The 19,142-nt window shown below is 46.9% G+C and overlaps 1 protein-coding gene across 3 annotated transcripts; it reads left to right on the top strand.

Moving 5' to 3' along the window:
• Positions 1-7,063: 7,063 nt before the first annotated feature.
• On the top strand, positions 7,064-15,834 carry H2AZ2 (H2A.Z variant histone 2). 3 transcript variants are annotated; one of them, XM_077849947.1, is made up of 5 exons: positions 7,064-7,180; positions 8,632-8,709; positions 11,803-11,916; positions 13,845-13,974; positions 15,374-15,834. In XM_077849947.1, exons 1-5 carry the CDS (start codon positions 7,178-7,180, stop codon positions 15,601-15,603), a joined length of 555 nt encoding a protein of 184 aa, XP_077706073.1. In that variant the 5' UTR covers positions 7,064-7,177; the 3' UTR covers positions 15,604-15,834. The 3 variants fall into 3 exon arrangements, with proteins under 3 accessions (XP_077706073.1, XP_077706075.1, XP_077706074.1); XM_077849948.1 differs by lacking the exon at positions 15,374-15,834 and adding an exon at positions 14,630-14,959 and having other exon boundaries at positions 7,069-7,180; XM_077849949.1 differs by lacking the exons at positions 11,803-11,916; positions 15,374-15,834 and adding an exon at positions 14,630-14,959 and having other exon boundaries at positions 7,065-7,180.
• The last annotated feature ends 3,308 nt before the right edge of the window (positions 15,835-19,142 follow it).

Below are 19,142 nucleotides of genomic sequence, written 5' to 3'. Positions count from 1 at the left end.
CAGAGCATGATCCTGGAGACCCGAGATCGAGTCCCACATTGGGCTCCCTAAATGGAGCTTGCTTCTCCCTCTGCCTATGTCTCTGCCTCTCTCTGTATGTCTCTCATGAATAGATAAATAAAGTATTAAAAAAAAGAAAAGAGTCCAATAATTAAGATGAAATTGTTCTTGTGATAATACAAATTATTTTTATTATTATCATATGGAGCCAAGTGGTGCAAACATGTGCTTGCAAAATGAAGACGTTAAACACACCTGGAATTGGATGTAGCACACACACATAACTCTTAAGGTGTCCAAGCAAGCTGTGATATCTGCCCAGCTAACAATTATGGTATAGTCATCACATCTTAACAGAGTTTATAGTGGCTAAAGTACAAAATTGTTGTGAAACAGTAAATGTTGAATCTAACAAGCACTTGAGCTCAGGGGTGTGGATTTTCTCTGTTTTTTTTTTTTTTTTTTTTTTTAAGATTTTATTTATTCATTCATGAGAGAGAGAGAGGGAGAAGCAGGCTCCATTCAGGGAGCCCAATGTGGTACTCGATCCCGGGACTCCAGGATCATGCTCTGGGCCAAAGGTGGCGCTAAACCGACGAGCCACCCAGGGATCCCCTTTTCTCTCTCTTTGCTGTTCAACATCCTATTTCAGAAATGCTTGAGCCTTTGAGAATCAACCTATACTGAATTCACTTTTATTTTTGTAAACAAGGCCTCTAAATTTTGGTGGTATTTTATTCAAGATCAGTTGGAAGTCTTTCATCAAAGCATTCGATGTATGAATTGGTAAGAAACTTCAGCTTTTGGTTATTCTGAATTGTGACCCTTCACTATTCCCAAAGAAACCCATGGCAGCTGATAAAAATAATAATAATAATAATAATTTTAAAAAGGAAATAAACTTCAGCTTTTGAAACCATTGGTTGCAAGTATTGGAAGCCACACTGAAAAGAGGAAAATGATGAATGTGGTCCCTTCAGAAGAAAGGGAAAGATGAGCAAATTAAACACTGGGGGAGCACTCTGGAATATCTCAGCTATGGTTTCTCTTCTCCAGAGCGTTTCCCTTGTTGTAGCCTCGAAATTTGGTGAATACTCAAAAGAATCAGAGACCTTTTAGAAATGACTTGACATAACTCACACAGCCTTTCTGGATCTTTCTCATGTATAAAATGAGGATCATAGATTGTATTTTGCATTTTGTTATAAAGATTAAAAAGTATGTGTAAGGCACTTAACACTTAGGATGATGTCTACCACAGAGGAGTAGGCCCTCCAATTTTAAGGTGCATGAATTTTAAGTCTTGAAAAATGTAATAATTTGTTCTATTATCATGTTAATTTTTTATTTTACTTCTCCCTCATGTAAAATTGAAATATTTTTAAATGCATTTTTTATAAAAGCACTTATAAAGCTGACACATAGCCAAGAAATGCAGTTTAGAAAATACCAAAGAACATTCAAAATCCAACCCACATTACCCTAAATAATTCATTGTTGGATGTTGCTCCATTTCCTGGCAATGCATTTCTATGTGAATGAAAGAATGAGAAAAAGACAGCAGATTCTCTTCAGGCAGCTTTCAACACCGTTTCTTGAAAAGATTGTGCTCTGCCCATTGCATCATCTCAACACCTTTATCAGATACCAAGTGACCAGAGAGACTCTTGTCAATCCGATTGATCTGTCGACCCTGTGCCAGCCCCATGCCATCTCCGTCACTGCAGCTTTGTGCTAAGTTTTTTTTAAAGATTTTTATTTATTTATTTGAGAGACAGAGAGAGAGAGAAAGAGAGATAGAGAGCTCGCACAAGCAAGGGAAGTGGCAGGCAGAGGCAGAGGGAGAAGCAGACTCTGCTGAGCAGGGAGCCCGATGTGGAGTCAATCCTGGGACCCTGGGATCATGACCTTAGCCGAAGGCAGATGCTTCACCCACTGAGCCACTAGGTGCCCCTGGGGTAAGTTTTGAAATTGAGGAGTGTGGGTTTTCCATAGATGGCCTCCATCAGGCCTCCATCAGGACCTCCATCAGGTCCATCATTAGAAGAAGTTCCTTTCTAATCTTAATTATTGGGTGTTTTTATGATGAAAAGGTGTTGGATGGGATCCCTGGGTGGCTCAGCGGTTTGGCGCCTGCCTTTGGCACAGGGCGTGATCCTGGAGTCCAGGGATTGAGTCCCGCGTTGGGCTCCCTGCATGGAGCCTGCTTCTCCCTCTGCCTGTGTCTCTGCCTCTCTCTCTATCATGAATAAATAAATAAAATCTTAAAAAAAAAAAGGTGTTGGATTTGGTCAAATGCTTTTCCTGCCTTTTTTGGGATGATCACACATGTTTCTTATCCTTTATCCTACTAATATGGTACATTGCTTGCTTTTCCTCTGTCTAGCTGACCTTGCATTCCGGGTATAAGCCTTTTTACATGTCACTGGGTCTGTTTTCACGAGTTGAGCAATTTGTTTCTAGATTTACAAGGGAGTTGGTGTGTGGGATGTTTTTCTCGTAGGATCTCTGTCCTATGTTAGTCCCAGGGTAATAATGAAGTGGGAAGTGTCCTGTCCTATTTTTTGGAGGAGTTTGTGAAGGATTGATATCAATTCTTCTTTTTAAAAAAAAATTATTCATGAGAGACACACAGAGAGAGGCAGACACATAGGCAGATGGAGAAGCAGGCTCCTCGCAGGGAGCTGGATTGCGGCACTCGATCCCAGGACCCAGGGGTCACAACCTGAGCCAAAGGCAGACGCTCAACCACTGAGCCACCCAGGCACCCCGATATTAATTCTTCTGATAGAATTCAACAGTTAAGATTCAGCTTTTCTTTGTAGGAATATCTTAAATTACTAATTCCATTTCTCGACTTGTCATACATCTATTCAGATTTTCTAGTATTTTCTGGAGTTTCTATCTTCTCAGGACTCTGCCCAATTCATGGAGGTCACTTAATTTGTGGTCACAGAGCTGTCCAAAAGCATTCTGATCATCCTTCTTATTTCTGGAAGGCTGGTAGTGATCTTCCCTCTCTCACTTTCCATTTCTCTGATCTCATTCCTCTTTTCTTCTTCTCACTTAGTCTAGCTGAACCATAGTTCTGTTCATCTTTACAAAGAACCAACTTTTAGTGTCACTGATCTTGGTCTATTGTCTCATTCTCCACTTCCTCTTGAATCTTTATTATGTTCTTCCCTCTGCTTGCTTACAGTTTGCTCTTTTCTGTTTTATTTTTATTTTTTATTATTTTTAAATATTTATTTATTTATTCATGATAGACAGAGAGAGGCAGAAACACAGGAGGAGGGAGAAGCAGGCTCCATGCCAGGAGCCCGATGCAGGACCCGATCCCGGGACTCCAGGATCGTGCCCTGGGCCAGAGGCAGGCGCCAAACCGCTGAGCCACCCAGGGATCCCCTCTGTTTTATTTTTTAAAATATTTTATTTCTTTATTCATGACAGGCACAGGGAGAGGCGGAGGCATAGACAAAGGGAGGAGCAGGCTCCCTGTGGGGAACCCGATGCAGGACTTGATCCCGGACCCTGGAATCTCAACCTGAACTAAAGGTAGACACTCGACCACTGAGCTACCCGGGTACCCCTGCTCTGTTGTGTTTTATTGTTTAAGGAAAGGACGCATGCACGTTGTACAAATTCAAGAGGACCGAAGGCTTTTTTTGTAAGGAAACTATTTTCCCGTAAAAACATCTGTTGCTCCTTTGCTTTCCATTGGATTTGCTAGTGGTGGGGTAGATGTGAATGTGAACGTAAAATAAAGTGACTGTGAGTCCGTGATCACTAGTTGTGTGAGGGCCACTTCAAGTCCATTGGAACTATCGCTTTACCTTGGCATACGTTTAAAATTTTCATAATAAAAACTTACACATGCACATATCCTGTGCCTATCCATCAAGGTCCTTTCGGGTTCCAGGGACACCCCACGTGTCTGAACAGAGAGGATATAAAGGATTTTAACTAGATACAAAGTTGCTAACTGATAAGTGGTAAAGGCTCTAAGCTTTTGGCAGTTGGCAGCTACCCTCAAGGAGCAAAAGGAAAACCTTAGAACCTCAGGGGAAGGGCCCGTGGCTGGAGCTCACAGCTGAGGGAAGGGCTGGCTGGGTCGAGGAGGCCCACCTGGTTTGGCAGGAGTTGGAAAAACGGATTCAGTGATGGCTATATAAGAGGTAAAGCACTGCTTGGGCGAAGCTCAGAGCAGGCCAGCAGAATTGCGTCCTGGCCCTGACTGTCCGGCGCGTTCCCTTCAGCGCTCCGCGGCCGCAGAACCACGCAGGTCGGGGAGCCTACGCACCGGCTCAGCAGCGCCAGCAGAGCGCTGGCTCCCGGGGCTGCTCCTCACTGACCACAGCGGAACCAGGCACGTGCTGGCTCATGGAGGCAGCTTCCCTAACGCCCCAGGCATGTTTTTTTTTTTTTAATTAAAGACTCAAAAGAGAATTTGGCTGTGCTTTACAAGAGTGGCCCGAAGAAAGTGTCTGTCTCTTAACGCCTTCATGATATTTGGTAGAGTCCCTCAGTGTTGAAAGGAACTTAAAACTGAACACACAGGGATCCCTGGGTGGTTCAGCGGTTTAGCGTCTGCCTTTGGCCCAGGGCGCGATCCTGGAGTCCCGGGATCAAGTCCCACGTCGGGCTCCTGGCGTGGAGCCTGCTTCTCCCTGTGTCTCTGCCTCTCTCTCTCTCTATGTCTATAATAAATAAATAAATAAATAAATCTTAAAAAAAAAAAAAAGCTCTGGGAATCCATGTAGTAATCATGTAATCATTAAGACCATCTTCCCGAAAGGCGGGAGGATGCTGTCATCACTCTGGCAGCCTAGGAAGATGGATGACTGGGGTAGGATGACTGCTACCCTCTGTACCTTTACAATTCTGTGCTCATGAATACATAACCCACTTGAAAAATCAACTACAACTTTGCAAAGAAAAACCTTTGTGTTAGGTCAGGTTTCCCAGGAAACAGACTCTAATGTGGGGGGATTTGCCTTCGCCAGTTTGCGGGGGCGGGGGTGCTCCTGGCGAAACTGCTATAAGAAAATGAAGAGATGGATGGAGGAGAGGGAGAAGTGGGACAGCAGTGCCGCTCAGCAGATTGGGGGGAATCACACACAGGACACTATAGAGTCCAAGGGCTCTTCAAGATGCTTTCAAATTAAGGCACAGGACTGGGCACCGCTACCCCACCTCCACCAGCCTGGGAGGCCGGCTGTGCCCAGAGGACTGACCCCTGGGCCATGCTGCCCCCTTGGGTTGAGCACACTTCCTGGGAAGACTCCTGAGCAATGACCAGTGGACCCCGGGCAGCTGAGGAAACAGGTGCCTCTGTGTGGACCTGCTCAGACGCTCCTGTGCACCCTCCCTGCCAGCCCCATGACCCCAGCCACAGTTTCTGGTTCAGACGTGTGGGTTGGGGTCCGAATCTGCTCTTCCAACAATTGCGGGTGATGCTGATGGTGCCGCGTAGGCACTGCGCCTGGAGAAGCGTTACACCGTCTCTGATCGGGTTGCATCACGTGTGGCAATTTATCACCAAGGGATGCTAATCCCTGAACTGCCCTGGTCACGCTGGGGTTCTTTGTGAGCTCATGCCACCTTCCTTGAAGCCCGAGCTCTCGGGGAGCTAGACTTGATTCACTAACACACCTGCTTTCAAAGATCGGTAACAGGCAGTGTTTATAGATACCAGAAAACCCCATCGGTTTTCTGGAGTCTGTGGGCCTCACTCTATTTCTCGCGGCTCTCAACAGGACACAGAAGCCAGGACAGGGGTCTTCAGTACCACTTGAGATGAGCACCAGGGTCTGTCAATCTAACTCCATGCTCCCCGAATCCGTGAGCAAAGTTTATCGGGTATTGATCCGTGCTAGGTAACCGGTGAGTGCTTTCTCTAGGCCACCGCGTAGCGCTCACCCAAACCCTGCACGGTGGGCCGGCGTGGGATACCAGGTGCCTTGGCGGGTCAGACACGCAGCCAGGGAGGGCCCCAGAGCGGTCTCCGGAGGCGGGGTCTGCAGGTTCAAAGTGGGGCTGGGCAGGTCTGCAGGGGAGCGAGGTAAATGAGGAGGGGCGGGATCTGCAGGTGCACGGGGCAGGGGCGGAGTCTGCAGGGGAGTGAGGGGCAATGAGGAGGAGCGGGGTCTGCAGGTTCAAGGTGGGGAGCGGGGTCTGCAGCGGAACGCGGGGCAATGAGGAGTGGTGGGGTTTGCAGGTGCGCAGTGGGCGGGGCAGGTCTGCAGGGGAGCGAGGGGCAAAGAGGAGGGGCGGGGTCTGCAGGTGCAAGGGGTAGGGGCGGAGTCAGCAGGGGCGCGCGGGGCGCAGAGGGGGCCTGTGGCACCGAGGGCATCTGCTCCTGGGCCAGACTCGGGTTGCTGACCGGAACGCCCTTCTCCCACCCCGGAGTCCCGAGGGAGCGCTGGCACCGGGGCCATCCGGTGCACCCCACAGGAAGCGCCCACGAAACCTCCGGGGTCCCCGCCGCGCGGACGCGGGAGGAGGGCAGCAGGACAAATGCCGACGCAGGGCGCCGCACGCGGACCAGCGAAAGGCAGGAACACCCGGCGGGCCGGGTCCTGGGGAGGCCGGCCTCACTCCGGGGGTCCGCACACCGCTCCCGGCCGCGGGCCACCCAAACCCTGCGTCCCACACCGCGGCGGACCGGGCACCGAGAACACGCGGGAAAGCCGTGGCCGCCTCCGAACTGCCCACCCATTGGCTAACCCCACTGTCGTTCACGGAAGCCCGCCTCCCCTGCTCGCGGGCCGTGCTCTCATTGGCTGACTATCCAGCCGTCCGCCCTTATTAGCCCGCCCCTCCGCTCTTCGGGCAGGAGTCGTGGCAACAGGCGGACAGAGGTACGCGGCCCCGCCCTCGCGCGCGCACACGAGCGCGTCAGTGTTGGGGCTGGAGGCCCCGCCCCCGCGTGCCGTGTGCAAAAACAAACAGCCGTTAGGGAGGAGGTGCCGGGGGCGGGGCCTAGCTAGAAGGGGGCGCGCGATTGGGCGGTTGCCGGGGTTCAAACCAGCAAGGCGAGCGGGGATTGGCCGGGGCGGCGCGAAGCGGGCACCGGTTATTGTCCGGGCTCCGGCGGCGGCGGCGGCGGCGGGGGTGGTGGTGGTCTGTGCTCCGGAGCGGCGGCTCGGCGGGAGCGAGGGCGGGAGCGGCCGAGACCATGGTGAGGGCGGCGGCCTAGCGGCCAGGGTCGGCGCCGCTACCTGTTGAGGCGGCCCGGGGCGCCCGCCCGCCCGCCCTGGCGCCGGCGAGCAGCGAGGGGAGCGGGCCGTGCGGCCGGCCTGCGTCCCGGGCGGGCGGCGGGCTCTCCGCTGGGCCCCCGGGCAGCGCCGCACACCTGCGTCTCTCCGCCAGCGGCCGCACGGGAGCTAAAAATACCAGCGGCTGCGAGCTGTGGGCTTGCTGCGGAGCCGCGGTCCCCCGGGGCCGGCGGGCAGTTGTCCCGCGGGCGGGAGCCCCTCCGTCTGGGCGCTAGGGACCAGGTGTCCGGCGGCAGGTGTCCCGCGGGCGGGAGCTCCTCCGTCCCCGGAGTAAGGGGGCAAGTGTCCCACAGGCCGGAGGGCAGATGGGGGAGACGGCGAGCAGGTGTCCAGCCGACAGAGCTCCTGCATCCGGGGGACAGTGCATACCTGCACTTCGTTTGTTGAAATGGCTGCATATTTTCCCTTGCACCTCTGTACCATGCTTTATTTGTGAACGGTCAGATTTTTTTTTTTCTGTCAGTTGATAGAAATTTGTTTGACCCTGTTAGTGTAAACTGGAAGGCCCTTTTTTTTTAATTCTCAAATATACATAACAAAATTTGCCATTTTAGCCACTCTTTCATGTCCAGTCAGTGGTATTAAGTACGTTGTTCTGCAACCAGCACTGCCAGTCATCTCCAGAACTTTCCTTTCTTCCCAGAGTGGAACTCTGTACCCATTGCACACTGACTCTTTGTTCCAGCCTCTGGCAGCCCCCCTTCTACTCTGTCCCTCTGGTTTTGACCAGATGCTCCTGTAAGATGCACTGACAGTATTTGTCCTTTGGGGTCATGCCCTTTATGGGTCCATGTCAGAGCAGGTGCCAGAACGTCCTCTTTATAGCTGAGTACTAGTCCATTGTGTACACGTACTGCATCCCCTACCTCCGCAGACACGGCTTTTTCTGTCTTTGGGCTGTTGTGAACATGCACGCACATCACATTGTTCTATTCTGTGGGGAGAGACCAAGGGTGGGATTGCTGGGTCATGTATTTCCATGTTTACATTTTTGAGAGTTTTCTTTTTTAAGGTGCTTTTTTTTCTCTCTCCCCAACAACTAATCTTCTGATTATTTCCGTGGAAATGATGTATTTTAACTGTTTTTGTTTAATCTCTTTTTGTTTAATCTCTTAAAAATACCTTATTATGAACTATTTCCAATGTAAAAATTATAGTCTTGATGGCTTGACATATTTATGTAACTTAATATATGGTGAAATAACACGTGTATATTTGAAATTGAGGAAGGAGATCATGTAGTTTTTTAAACTACCTTAAGTAAAACTGGCAAAAATTATTTTCCAAGTGTTTTTGAAATAGCATCTTCCAACTGGAGCTTTTTTTTTTTTTTTTTTTTTTTTTTTTTACTTAGGCTGGAGGCAAAGCTGGAAAGGACAGTGGGAAGGCCAAGGCTAAGGCAGTATCTCGCTCCCAGAGAGCCGGGCTACAGGTAATTGATGCTCTCGTCATTCACTATTAAAATTAGTTTCTTGGGATGTTTGGGTGGCTCAGCAGTTGAGCATCTGCCCTTGGCTCAGGGCGTGATCCCGGGTCCAGGGATCGAGTTCCACATCGGGCTCCCTGAGTGGAACCTGCTTCTCTCTCTGCCTGTGTCTCTGCGCCTCTCTCTCTCTCTCTCATGAATAAGTAAATAAGTTTCTTTACTGTTGTGAGGACCATAGATGTTATATTAATTACAAAAATGTACTTGTACTCCTGGCCTTTTAATGAGATTGATTGATCAAAATGTAAATCCTGGGATCCATGGGTGGTGCAGCGGTTTGGCGCCTGCCTTTGGCCCAGGGCGCGATCCTGGAGACCCGGGATGGAATCCCACATCGGGCTCCCCGTGCATGGAGCCTGCTTCTCCCTCTGCCTGTGTCTCTGCCTCTCTCTCTCTCTCTCTCTCTCTCTCTCTCTGTATGACTATCATAAATTTAAAAAAAAAAGTTAAAAAAAATGTTAAAAAATGTAAATCCTAAAACAACAGTCTTTTAATTTGTATTCTAAATGAGAACAAGTCATGAAATGACCTTAAGTGAAGTCTGTGATTTTGCTTTTAAAATCTGTTACTTCTAGATTGTAAGTATTTCCTGGTTCTTTTGTAAATTGTATAATGTTAAAGTAAGTCTGCTGTGGTTTTTCTTTTGGAGAGGTATCTGTAGTGGTACGTAACTCTGAGGATGAGACAGAGTGTTGGGTAGAATAATGAACTATTCGTTAATCCTTTTAATGTCTCCCCAGTCACTTCAGTTCGAGACTCTGTGATATACTCAAAACACTATTTTATCAAACTTTATGTATTTTAGTTATTGTAGCTTTAATCCACAAACTCAAAATTTTCTGAATAAGAATTACTCCCTACATATAAGAGACCCTTTTTAAAGGAAAGTGTGAAGGCCAGACTGTAAGGTGTGGACTTTGATCCCCTTGGCAGTGGTGAGTCACTGAAAATTTTGGAGCAAGAAGATGACGTAATCCAGGGGTACTAAAGGAAGGGGATGGAAGGTACACTTGATGGTAAATTCTGTGTTTAGAGCATCTTGTAGATCTCTGTGAAGATGTTGGGGGGAGTGGGAAGATAGCAGAGGCTGTTCCCATGCCACAGGTAACACAGACATGAGCCAGAGCGGGGCAGAAGCAATGGGAGCATGTGTGTGTCCCCCACGAGTGGAAGGGGAAGCACAGGGTTGAGCGGCAAGATTTGTCTAAGACTCAGAACCAGAGAGTCAGAGGAGTTTGTGTTGTTAGAGGAACGGGTTATGATGTAATGAATTTCAAGTGAGTAACTTGAAGTTCAGAACACCCACCCGAAGATGTCCACGAGTGTAGATTTGAGCCCCCTTTCCAAGAGGGAGTGATGAAAAGAATTACACATATAAGTTCAGGTATGTAAAATTGGCAGTTCACGCCATGGATGTTTGCTATATAGAGCATGAGAAAAGAACATGAGGACCCAGGTGCACCCTGAGAAGCACAGGGTATTTGAGTCTGATAAAGAAAAGCCTGGGGATCCCTGGGTGGCTCAGCGGTTTAGCGCCTGCCTTTGGCCCAGGGCGCCATCCTGGAGACCCGGGATCGAGTCCCACATTGGGCTCCCAGCATGGAACCTGCTTCTCCCTCCTCCTGTCTCTCTCTCTCTCTCTCTCTCTCTCATAAATAAATAGATAGATAGATAGATCGGGCTCCCAGCATGGAACCTGCTTCTCCCTCCTCCTGTGTCTGTCTGTCTGTCTCTCTCTCTCTCAGATAGATAGATAGATAGATAGATAGATAGATAAATAAATCTTTAAAAAAAAAGAAAAGCCTGAAGCCCACCCTAAGGCGGCATTAGAACTCTGTAATCTCTGTAGCCTAGGAAGAAATGGAATTGGAAGCCCTAATTTAATGTGTGAGACAAGCTGTCTGCTTGGAGGAGCTCAGGATTACTTAGTGAACGAATGTAAACAAAATACCATGCTTTTCCTCTGGAAGGATTTGATCTAGAAATGGCTAGAATGGATTTGGCAAATGGATTTGGCAGTTCAAGTTCACCACTGACTCTTGACCTTCAAGGATGTTTGGCAAAAGCCAGGTTTGGAATGCCTGGGTGGCTCAGCGGTTGAATGTCTGCCTTTGGTCTGGGGTGTTATCCTGAGTCCCTGATCAAGTCCCACATGGGGTTCCCTGCAGGGAGCCTGCTTCTCCCTCTGCCTGTGTCTCTGCCCCTCTCTGTGTCTCTCACGAATAAATAAAATCTTAAAAAGAAAAAAAAGAAAAAAAGAAAGGGTTTCAGCATTTCCACTGAAATTTTGCCGTTGAAGGGGCGTCTGGTGGCTCAGGTTGTTAGACGCCTAACTCTGGATCTCGGCTCAAGTCATGATCCCAGGTTATGAGTTCAAGCTCTGCATCAGGCTCTAGGCTGGGTGCAGTGCCTCCTTAAACATGAATAAATAAATGAGTAAATGAATGACTCTTGCTTTTGGAAAGGAGGGGTGTAGGGATGGGGTATGGCGGGGACTGGCAGGAGTTCAGGGGCACAGCACTGGGACCTCTGGGAGCTGAGGAGATTCTTAGAACAGTGAGGGAATGGTGTTGGCTTTTCCTAACTATCAGATCCCCTCTTGAACCTGAGCAAGGAAGGGTGGCGCTGGGGTCCAAGGAAGGTGGGAGTGGAAGTCACATGAGGCTGTTCTCTGGATAGATGACCCCGACACAACTTAAGGCCCCATGGGACGAGCAGTGGATGCCACACCACGTGGTTTCTCTGCAAGTTGCCATGACACCCCGTATAGAGAATTGATTCCTAAAAGCCCGTGGTGGTTCCTGGCACTGTGCCTTTTCTCCGCTCTTCAGTAGGGTAAACGGCGTGAAGATGTGGGGTTCCTTTCCAGGACACACACAGGTCTAGGGACTGCTCTTTGCCAAGTAGGTTTGACCTCTGATGCATGCAACCAAATTTACCTTCTCTCCTGCTTTCCCCTGTTGCTCCACCATGCATCATACTAGGTAGAGTGATGTCAAGACTCTTAGGTGCTTCCCATTCTGATGGTCTGTCTTTCAGTTTCCCGTGGGCCGCATCCACAGACATCTGAAGACTCGCACCACCAGCCATGGAAGGGTCGGTGCCACGGCTGCTGTGTACAGCGCTGCGATTCTGGAGTACCTCACTGCAGAGGTCGGCAAAGGGGTCTGTTGTTCATGGGGTTTGTGGGGGTCTGAGGGGCTGGAACCCGTGAGTCAGGGCTTGAAACAAAATGATACATGTACTTTAAGCTGCATCTTGCTGGTCCTAGCTGCCCAGCACTGGGGGCAGAGGAACCTTCATGTACTCACGTTTAAAGTTCAGGCTAGGGGAAAAAAAAAAAAAAAGTTCAGGCTAGGGTCAGTGACCCATAGTTTAAGCGATGTGACAACAGAGTGTACAATCCTTTCAGTTCTAGAGTAGTAGTGAAGGGAGCCCTGAATAATACGTATCACTGCGATGTGATCCTTGTGAGGTTAGACCAGAATCTTCATGAGTGAAGATTTGGGGTGGGGTCAGGGTTTGCCACTGTGATGGTACAGCTTTAAAGATCATAGTGATAAGGAATTTGGTAAAAGACCTTATTGGTCCTTTTGGTTCTCTGGGGGGTCGTATGCCTAAAATGCTGCATCTTGGTCAGTTTGACTTCTCAGGAAGAAAAGTTAATTCATTCTTAAGACTTGGCTGATGGATTAGCACTGCCTCCGTCCAGCCCCATTCAGGGCTCTGAAACTCCTTTAGCCACATCCCAAGCTGGGGCATTTGTTAGAGTAGCAGGTGGTGGCAGTAGTCAAGCGGGTAGACCCAGGGAAGGTTCTTCCCCAGCAGAGACATGGTTGAGACTGAGGCTGAAAGATAGTTGTTGTTGTTGTTGTTGTTGTTGTTTTTAAGATAGGAGTTTGATGTGTGTATTGTCACTGCTGTCATTTCGTGAACCTTGACCCCCAGACAGTGTCAAATCTGTTAGGTCCTGAGCCAGGCAGTTAGTGTGGGTGACGCAGAGCCTTTGTCCCCCTCTCTCCTGCAGCAGCTCACACCAGTGTGTGTGTTTAGTGGCGGACTTTGGAGAGGTGTACGTTTAATTCCTTCACTCGTGGGGAGGCTCTGATTGTTCCAGATACTTAAGTTTGGGGGTTTAGTCACCAGAAGTAAAGAAAACACTGGAATCTAAGGTCAGGGATAATCATTTATCACCCTTGGCTTTGCACTAGGATCACTTGGGGAGCCTTCAAAAGATGCTTGGATGAGGCCTCCCCCCACAGACCATCCAGAGTCTCTGGGGCAAATGAAGGGGGTCCTGGTGGTTTTTACAGCATGCTAGTGGCTTCTGATGCACACCAAGGCTTCCTGCCACTCTATCTCAGTGCGGCTCGTGGAGTTATTTTTGTAGGACTTCCATCAGAGGGTTTTTTTTTTTTTTTTTTTTTTTTAAGATTTATCTATTTATTTATGATAGACACAGAGAGAGAGAGAGAGAGGCAGAGACACAGGTGGAGGGAGAAGCAGGCTCCATGCCAGGAGCCCGATGTGGGACTCGATCCCGGGACTCCAGGATCGCGCCCTGGGCCAAAGGCAGGCGCCAAACCGCTGAGCCACCCAGGGATCCCTCCATCAGAGGTTTTATAATGCTTGTATAGTCCGTGGAGGCAAAAACAAATTAAAAATGAAGTTTTATGGCCAGTTGGGACTTTGAGATTCTTTTAGTTGAAATTCCCATTCTAGAATGAAGGGCTTCTAGTACATTGCCTGCAGATTATAGGGCCCAGTGATGTTAAAAACTCCGAATTAGAAAGTATTTTCATTATATTTTTAAACTTTTCCACGAGTCGTAAGAAAGAAATTCCAGCCATTAAGGACTCTGCACTTGGGGATCCCTGGGTGGCTATAAAAGGACCCAATGGAGTAATGAGATTTCTCTAAAAGCATCAGAAATGTAAGAAGGAACTGGTGTTGTTGGTTTATGTATCTGTTGTGTGTCTTGTGTACAGATGCTGCAGGAATCTTTTTATCTATAATTGCAAGTCTCTACTGATTTTCAAATGCTTTGCCCTCTGACGTGCTCTCTCACACGTACCTTGTAGGTGCTGGAGCTGGCAGGTAACGCTTCCAAGGACCTCAAGGTAAAGCGGATCACTCCGCGCCACTTGCAGCTTGCAATCCGTGGTGATGAAGAATTGGATTCTCTCATCAAGGCTACCATCGCTGGGGGTGGTGCGTATGATTACCTCTTCAGCCTCTGTCGTACTGTCCTTTCTAACGACATATTTCAGATCAGCGATCCAGCACCTGTGAAGTTGGCTAGAACACACACAGGCTTAGAGTCCATCAGTGTGGGCTCCATTACAATTAAGGCTTCTGTTGGTCCTGACCTGAATACATAGTCCTCCTTTGTAGCCACATACAGGGCTACTTTTATTTTAGCAAGCTCCTTGTCTGAATCTCATATATGATACTTACAACTTAGTGTTTAAAATATTTCTCATACGCTTTAACTCTGTTAAAAATGACCTTGAGAAACTGCTGAGGGTGAGCCCTTGAAACCCAGGGCTGAGGTCATTGAGCATTTCAGGGGGAGTGTAGGTGTGATGTGAGCTGTGGTTCGAAGTCTTTGCTGGGTCACCTTCAGAGAACCTTCTGGAAGCTGTGATGGGTCTTGCCCCCAAACCAAAAAAGCACTGTTTTGCATAGTTTTAGGGGGAGTTCCCAGACCCCAAGAGAGGGAGCCTTTCCTGGGTGTAGGTACAGTCACAGGATCAGCGTGTGAAAGGGGACGTTATGGAATTTCATTTCTGTGTGGTCGCTGTCCATGGAGACACTGGTAAGCGAGAGCCAGCGCGAAGTTGTTGATCTGTGCATTTCCTTCCAGGTGTGATCCCGCACATCCACAAGTCTCTGATTGGAAAGAAGGGACAGCAGAAAACCGCTTAGAGCATTGTTTTACCCAACCCCTTCCTCCCCGTCATTGTACTGTAACTGGGACAGAAGAAATAATGGGGATATGTGGAATTTTTAAAAGAGGCGGATGGAAAAGCATAGACAATTACTGTAGACGTGATAAGAGATATTTGTACGTTCTTAGGCTCAAAGTTTGATAAAGTACCTTTCCATGTGGCAGCACTTGTGTGTTGATTGGCTAGGTTTCTCCCGTGTGTTTTATACAAAAATGGAATTGATAAACCATTTTTTACAAAAATAATTTGTCTCAAAACTGCTCTGTTTGTGATGGGTTGGAAATATTTTGGTCATACTTTGAAATTTCTTAAATTTCCAATCAGTTATCCTATATTCACAATTTTAAAACAGATATTGGGACTATAGAGTCTCCTATTATTATGTAAATCTTAGGTGGCTCTCCATCTGCAGTATGCACTGTTATTTTACCCACAATGAAGGAAAGAAAAACTGCCAATTAAACCATGGTATGCCAGCAATTAGGAGATGCATCCCAATTCCAGAGGGATTTGAGGATGAAAATGTACATTTAGAATTGATGAAATTCTAGTGGGGATAGTGGAATTGCTTTGAATTATTTACTGAGCATTTATTATGTGGCAGGCCCTGAACTAAGTGCTTTAGTAATTGAGAAATTCTGTTACACCCATTTTTAAAGGTATGGAAACCGAGGCTCACAGAAGTTCCTGTTCTCTGGAAGCCATTTATCTCGTAGACCGGAGACTGCGGGGCTGGGATACATGCTTAGATTTGGCTGACTCCACAGCCTCCCTCTTACCTGGGATTAAAGTTAAATTTATCAGAGTTTTCTACTTTTACTTAAACTTCCAGCTTTTAGTGGTCTTTTATTGCTACAGTAACACTCAGCAATTTGTGCCATATTTTTGAAACTATTTGACTTTGTCAGTTTCTAAGTAACTTGTAAGATTTAATTAATGTACCGATTAATGGTCCATCAGAAAGTTCTATTTTTCTGCTTGGAAGTCTTCATTAAAAAAAGAAAATTTCTAAATGTTTTATAATGTAGCACTATCAAAACAAAACTCTCATTTTTAAAAACTTATTTTTATTATGGAAAATTTCAAAAATACAGAAAAATAAAGAGAATAGTATAATGAACCCCGGTGTACTCCTCCGACTTCCAGCAGTTATCCCGTGGTCAGCTGCGTTTTACCTGGATGCCCCTCGATCCCTCCTCCCAGTGGATTATTGGTTTGAATCGTGTTTGAGCATGATTTATTTTCACATCTGCATACCTGCTAAGTCTAATGCTGGGGCAATTTGGTCCATAGTCACAATCTTAACACAGCATTTGATAGATCAGGTCTCCTCAGTATTCAGATTTTCCTATCAGCTGTTTACCGTTGGTTTGTTTGAATCAAGATCCAGACATGTTCTGTATCTTTTTTTTTTCTTTTAAGTCCTCCCTGCCCAGTGTGGGGCTGAAACTCACAACCCTGAGATTGAGAGTCGAGCACTCCCGCAACCCCACCAGCGGGCGTCCCAGCATGTTTTGTATCTTATGTTTTGTTGATGCCTCTTGTCCCTTTTTAATGTATAAGCTTCTCTTCCCTGTTTGTTTTTCTTATTTAATTTTTGAAGAAACTGTTGTTTTCCCTACAGATTTTACTAAATACACCCAAATGATATTTAGATGTTCTTCTGTCCCCTGAATTTCCTATATGTGGACGGATCTAGAGGGGTTGGTTTTTGCTGCATTTTGCTTTGTCACAAAAATAATTTATAGGTGACACTGTGTAGCTCCCGTCGGACCACATCAGGGGCACCTAAATGGCTGCATGAACACATATGGGTCAGGTGTGCCAGCCCAGTCCGTGCACCCTGCAGACACCGCTGCTTGTCCCCAGGAGTCCTGGACACTCTAAACCGTCCCTACCCAGTCGCAGGTTTATATTGGGGATCAGATAGGGGACCCTCTTGTGTTCCTTCTACATCTGGAATTCTGTACATTGCTTTTATTCTCTTTGATTTACAAGGCGGGATAAGAAGATTTCAAATTCTAAAAAAAAAAAAAAAAGAAAATTTCAAATTCTGATCGAATCATCTCAGCACATACTTTGAAGTTTCTACATTGAGAGGGCCAGCAGTTAGATCTGTGTAAAGTCTTAGTCGTTTTCAGAAGGCCAAGTAGCAACAGAAAAGAAGGCAAAATCATCAACAGAGAGTAATAGGGTCTTTTCCTAGAGTTTTCTAGAGAATTGCTTTAGATACCAGCTGCTTTTCCTTTTTTTTTTTTTTTTTTTTTTTTTTAAGATTGTATTCATTTGAGAGCAAGCATGAGCAGGGGGACGGGCAGAGGGAAAGGGAGAAGCAGACTTGCCCCTGAGCAGGGACCCTGGGATCATGACCTGAGCTGAAGAGGGGAGATGCTTCACCAACTGAGCCACCCAGGCGTCCCAAAAGCTTTTCTTTTAAAAGGGAGTTTTAGGGCAGCCCTGGTGGCTCAGCGGTTTAGCACCTCCTGCAGTCCGGGGTGTGATCCTGGAGATCCGGGATCGAGTCCCATGTCGGGTTCCCTGCATGGAGCCTGCTTCTCCCTCAGCCTGTGTCTCTGCCTCTCTCTCTCTCTCTTTCTCTCTCTCTATCTCAATAAATAAATAAAATCTTTTAAAAAAATAAAAATAAAAAGGGAGTTTTATATTAAAAAAATAAAAGACCTTCAAGGCATCTGGAGGGCTCAATGGGTTGAGTGTTTGACTCTTGAATTCAGCTCAGGCATGATCTCAGGGTTGTGGGATTTTGCTCTGCATCGGGCTCTCTGCACAGTGTGGAGTCTGCTTCTCCCTTTCTCTCTCTGCCCCCTTCCCTTTCCCTACTGCTCTAAAAATAAATAATAATTTAAAAATTTTTAAAAGACCCACTCTAGCATCTAAAGTTTTTTAACTTATAAAGTTTTATAAACTAGATTTATGTACAGTGTGGGGGCACAGTGTGGGTGGAGGGAAAGAAACAAGCAGACTCTTCAGGGCTCAATCCCACAACTGAGATCACGACTTAGACTCACATGCTCAACTGACTGTGCCACCCAGGTACCCTATAACATGTAAACTTTTAAAACCTACTTCGACACCTGTATTTTACACAGTACAGCCCATATGCATGCCGTAACACCTGAAGAGGATTTCTAGAAGAGGATTTCTATAAGAAATGAGAGGTAGAAGGTGAGTTTTATGTCCTGAGGAGGAAGAGCATTTATATGGGGCCTTACGTGGCCTGAAGAGTATCTGATCTGAAGTGGAAATGAGAAACATCCTACTACTGGCTTTGGTGCCGATTATGGAATTTATCGTGATCCTTTTTTATTGAGGTAGAACTGGTAGACAACATACTAGCTTCAGATGCACAGCATGATGACTCCATATTTGTATATATTGTGACATCACCACAATTAAATGCAGTCACCACACAGTATTGTTCTCAAGCTGTCATGCGATGCATGACGTTGCCAAACCTTACTCATAAGTGGAAGTTTGCACTTTTCAGCCTCCTGCACCCACCCTGCCCACTCCCTACCTCTGGCAACCACCAGTCTCTCTGTGAGCTTCATTTTTGGTTTTACACATTGCCTTTTGTTTTTAAGATTTGATTTTTGTGTAACCTCTACACCTCATGTGGGACGTGAACTCACGACCTGAAATCAAGAGTTGGACTCTCAACAGACTGAGCCAGCTGGGAACCCCATGTTTTTGTTTTTTGTTTTTTTTTTCAAATTATTTGTTCAGCTTTATTTGGACTTGAGAATCATGACATTGATGCTTCAAGAAGTTCCCCCAAATAATATAACTTTTTTATCAAGAAATACAGGGGATCTCTGGGTGGCATAGCGGTTTAGCGCCTGCCTTTGGCCCAGGGCAGGATCCTGGAGACCAGGGATCGAGTCCCACATCGGGCTCCCTGCATGGAGCCTGCTTCTCCCTCTGCCTGTGTCTCTGCCTCTCTCTCTCTCTATCATGAATAAATAAAATATTTTTAAAAAAACAAAAAAAAAAACAAGAAATACAACTAATCGGGGCAACTTAGTGGCTCAGGTCAGGACTTCCGGTCCTGGGATCGAGCGCCCCACATCCAGCTCCCTGCTCAGTGGGGAGTCTGCTCTTCTCCCTCTACACGCCTCCCCCTTTGCTCACTCTCAAATAAATAGAAATCATTTTTAAAAAATACAACTAATTGAGAGGGAAAAAGCCAGAAATCCTACCTGTAAACTATTAGAACTCCTAGGGTGCTCCCACTCCCGGTCTGGACTCACTAAATACAAGGAAGGGTGAAAAAAAATGCATGTACTTAGGCTTTAAAAAAATTTCTCATTCTTTCACTTTTTTTTTTAAGATTTCATTTTTATCTATTCATAGACACAGAGAGAGAGAGGCAGAGACACAGGCAGAGGGAGAAGCAGGCTCCATGCAGGG

This window comes from Canis aureus, chromosome 15 (assembly GCF_053574225.1).
Source record: "Canis aureus isolate CA01 chromosome 15, VMU_Caureus_v.1.0, whole genome shotgun sequence".
NCBI lineage: Eukaryota > Metazoa > Chordata > Mammalia > Carnivora > Canidae > Canis > Canis aureus.
Note: the sequence above shows the minus strand (reverse complement) of the source record. Positions and strands in the feature narration are given on the sequence as shown.

Bases quoted from the DNA above. Each gene is read 5' to 3' on its own strand.
- H2AZ2 (XM_077849947.1), top strand. The intron at 8,710-11,802 runs GTAATTGATGCT...TCTGTCTTTCAG, and splicing joins CCCAGAGAGCCGGGCTACAG to TTTCCCGTGGGCCGCATCCA. The intron at 11,917-13,844 runs GTCGGCAAAGGG...CGTACCTTGTAG, and splicing joins TGGAGTACCTCACTGCAGAG to GTGCTGGAGCTGGCAGGTAA.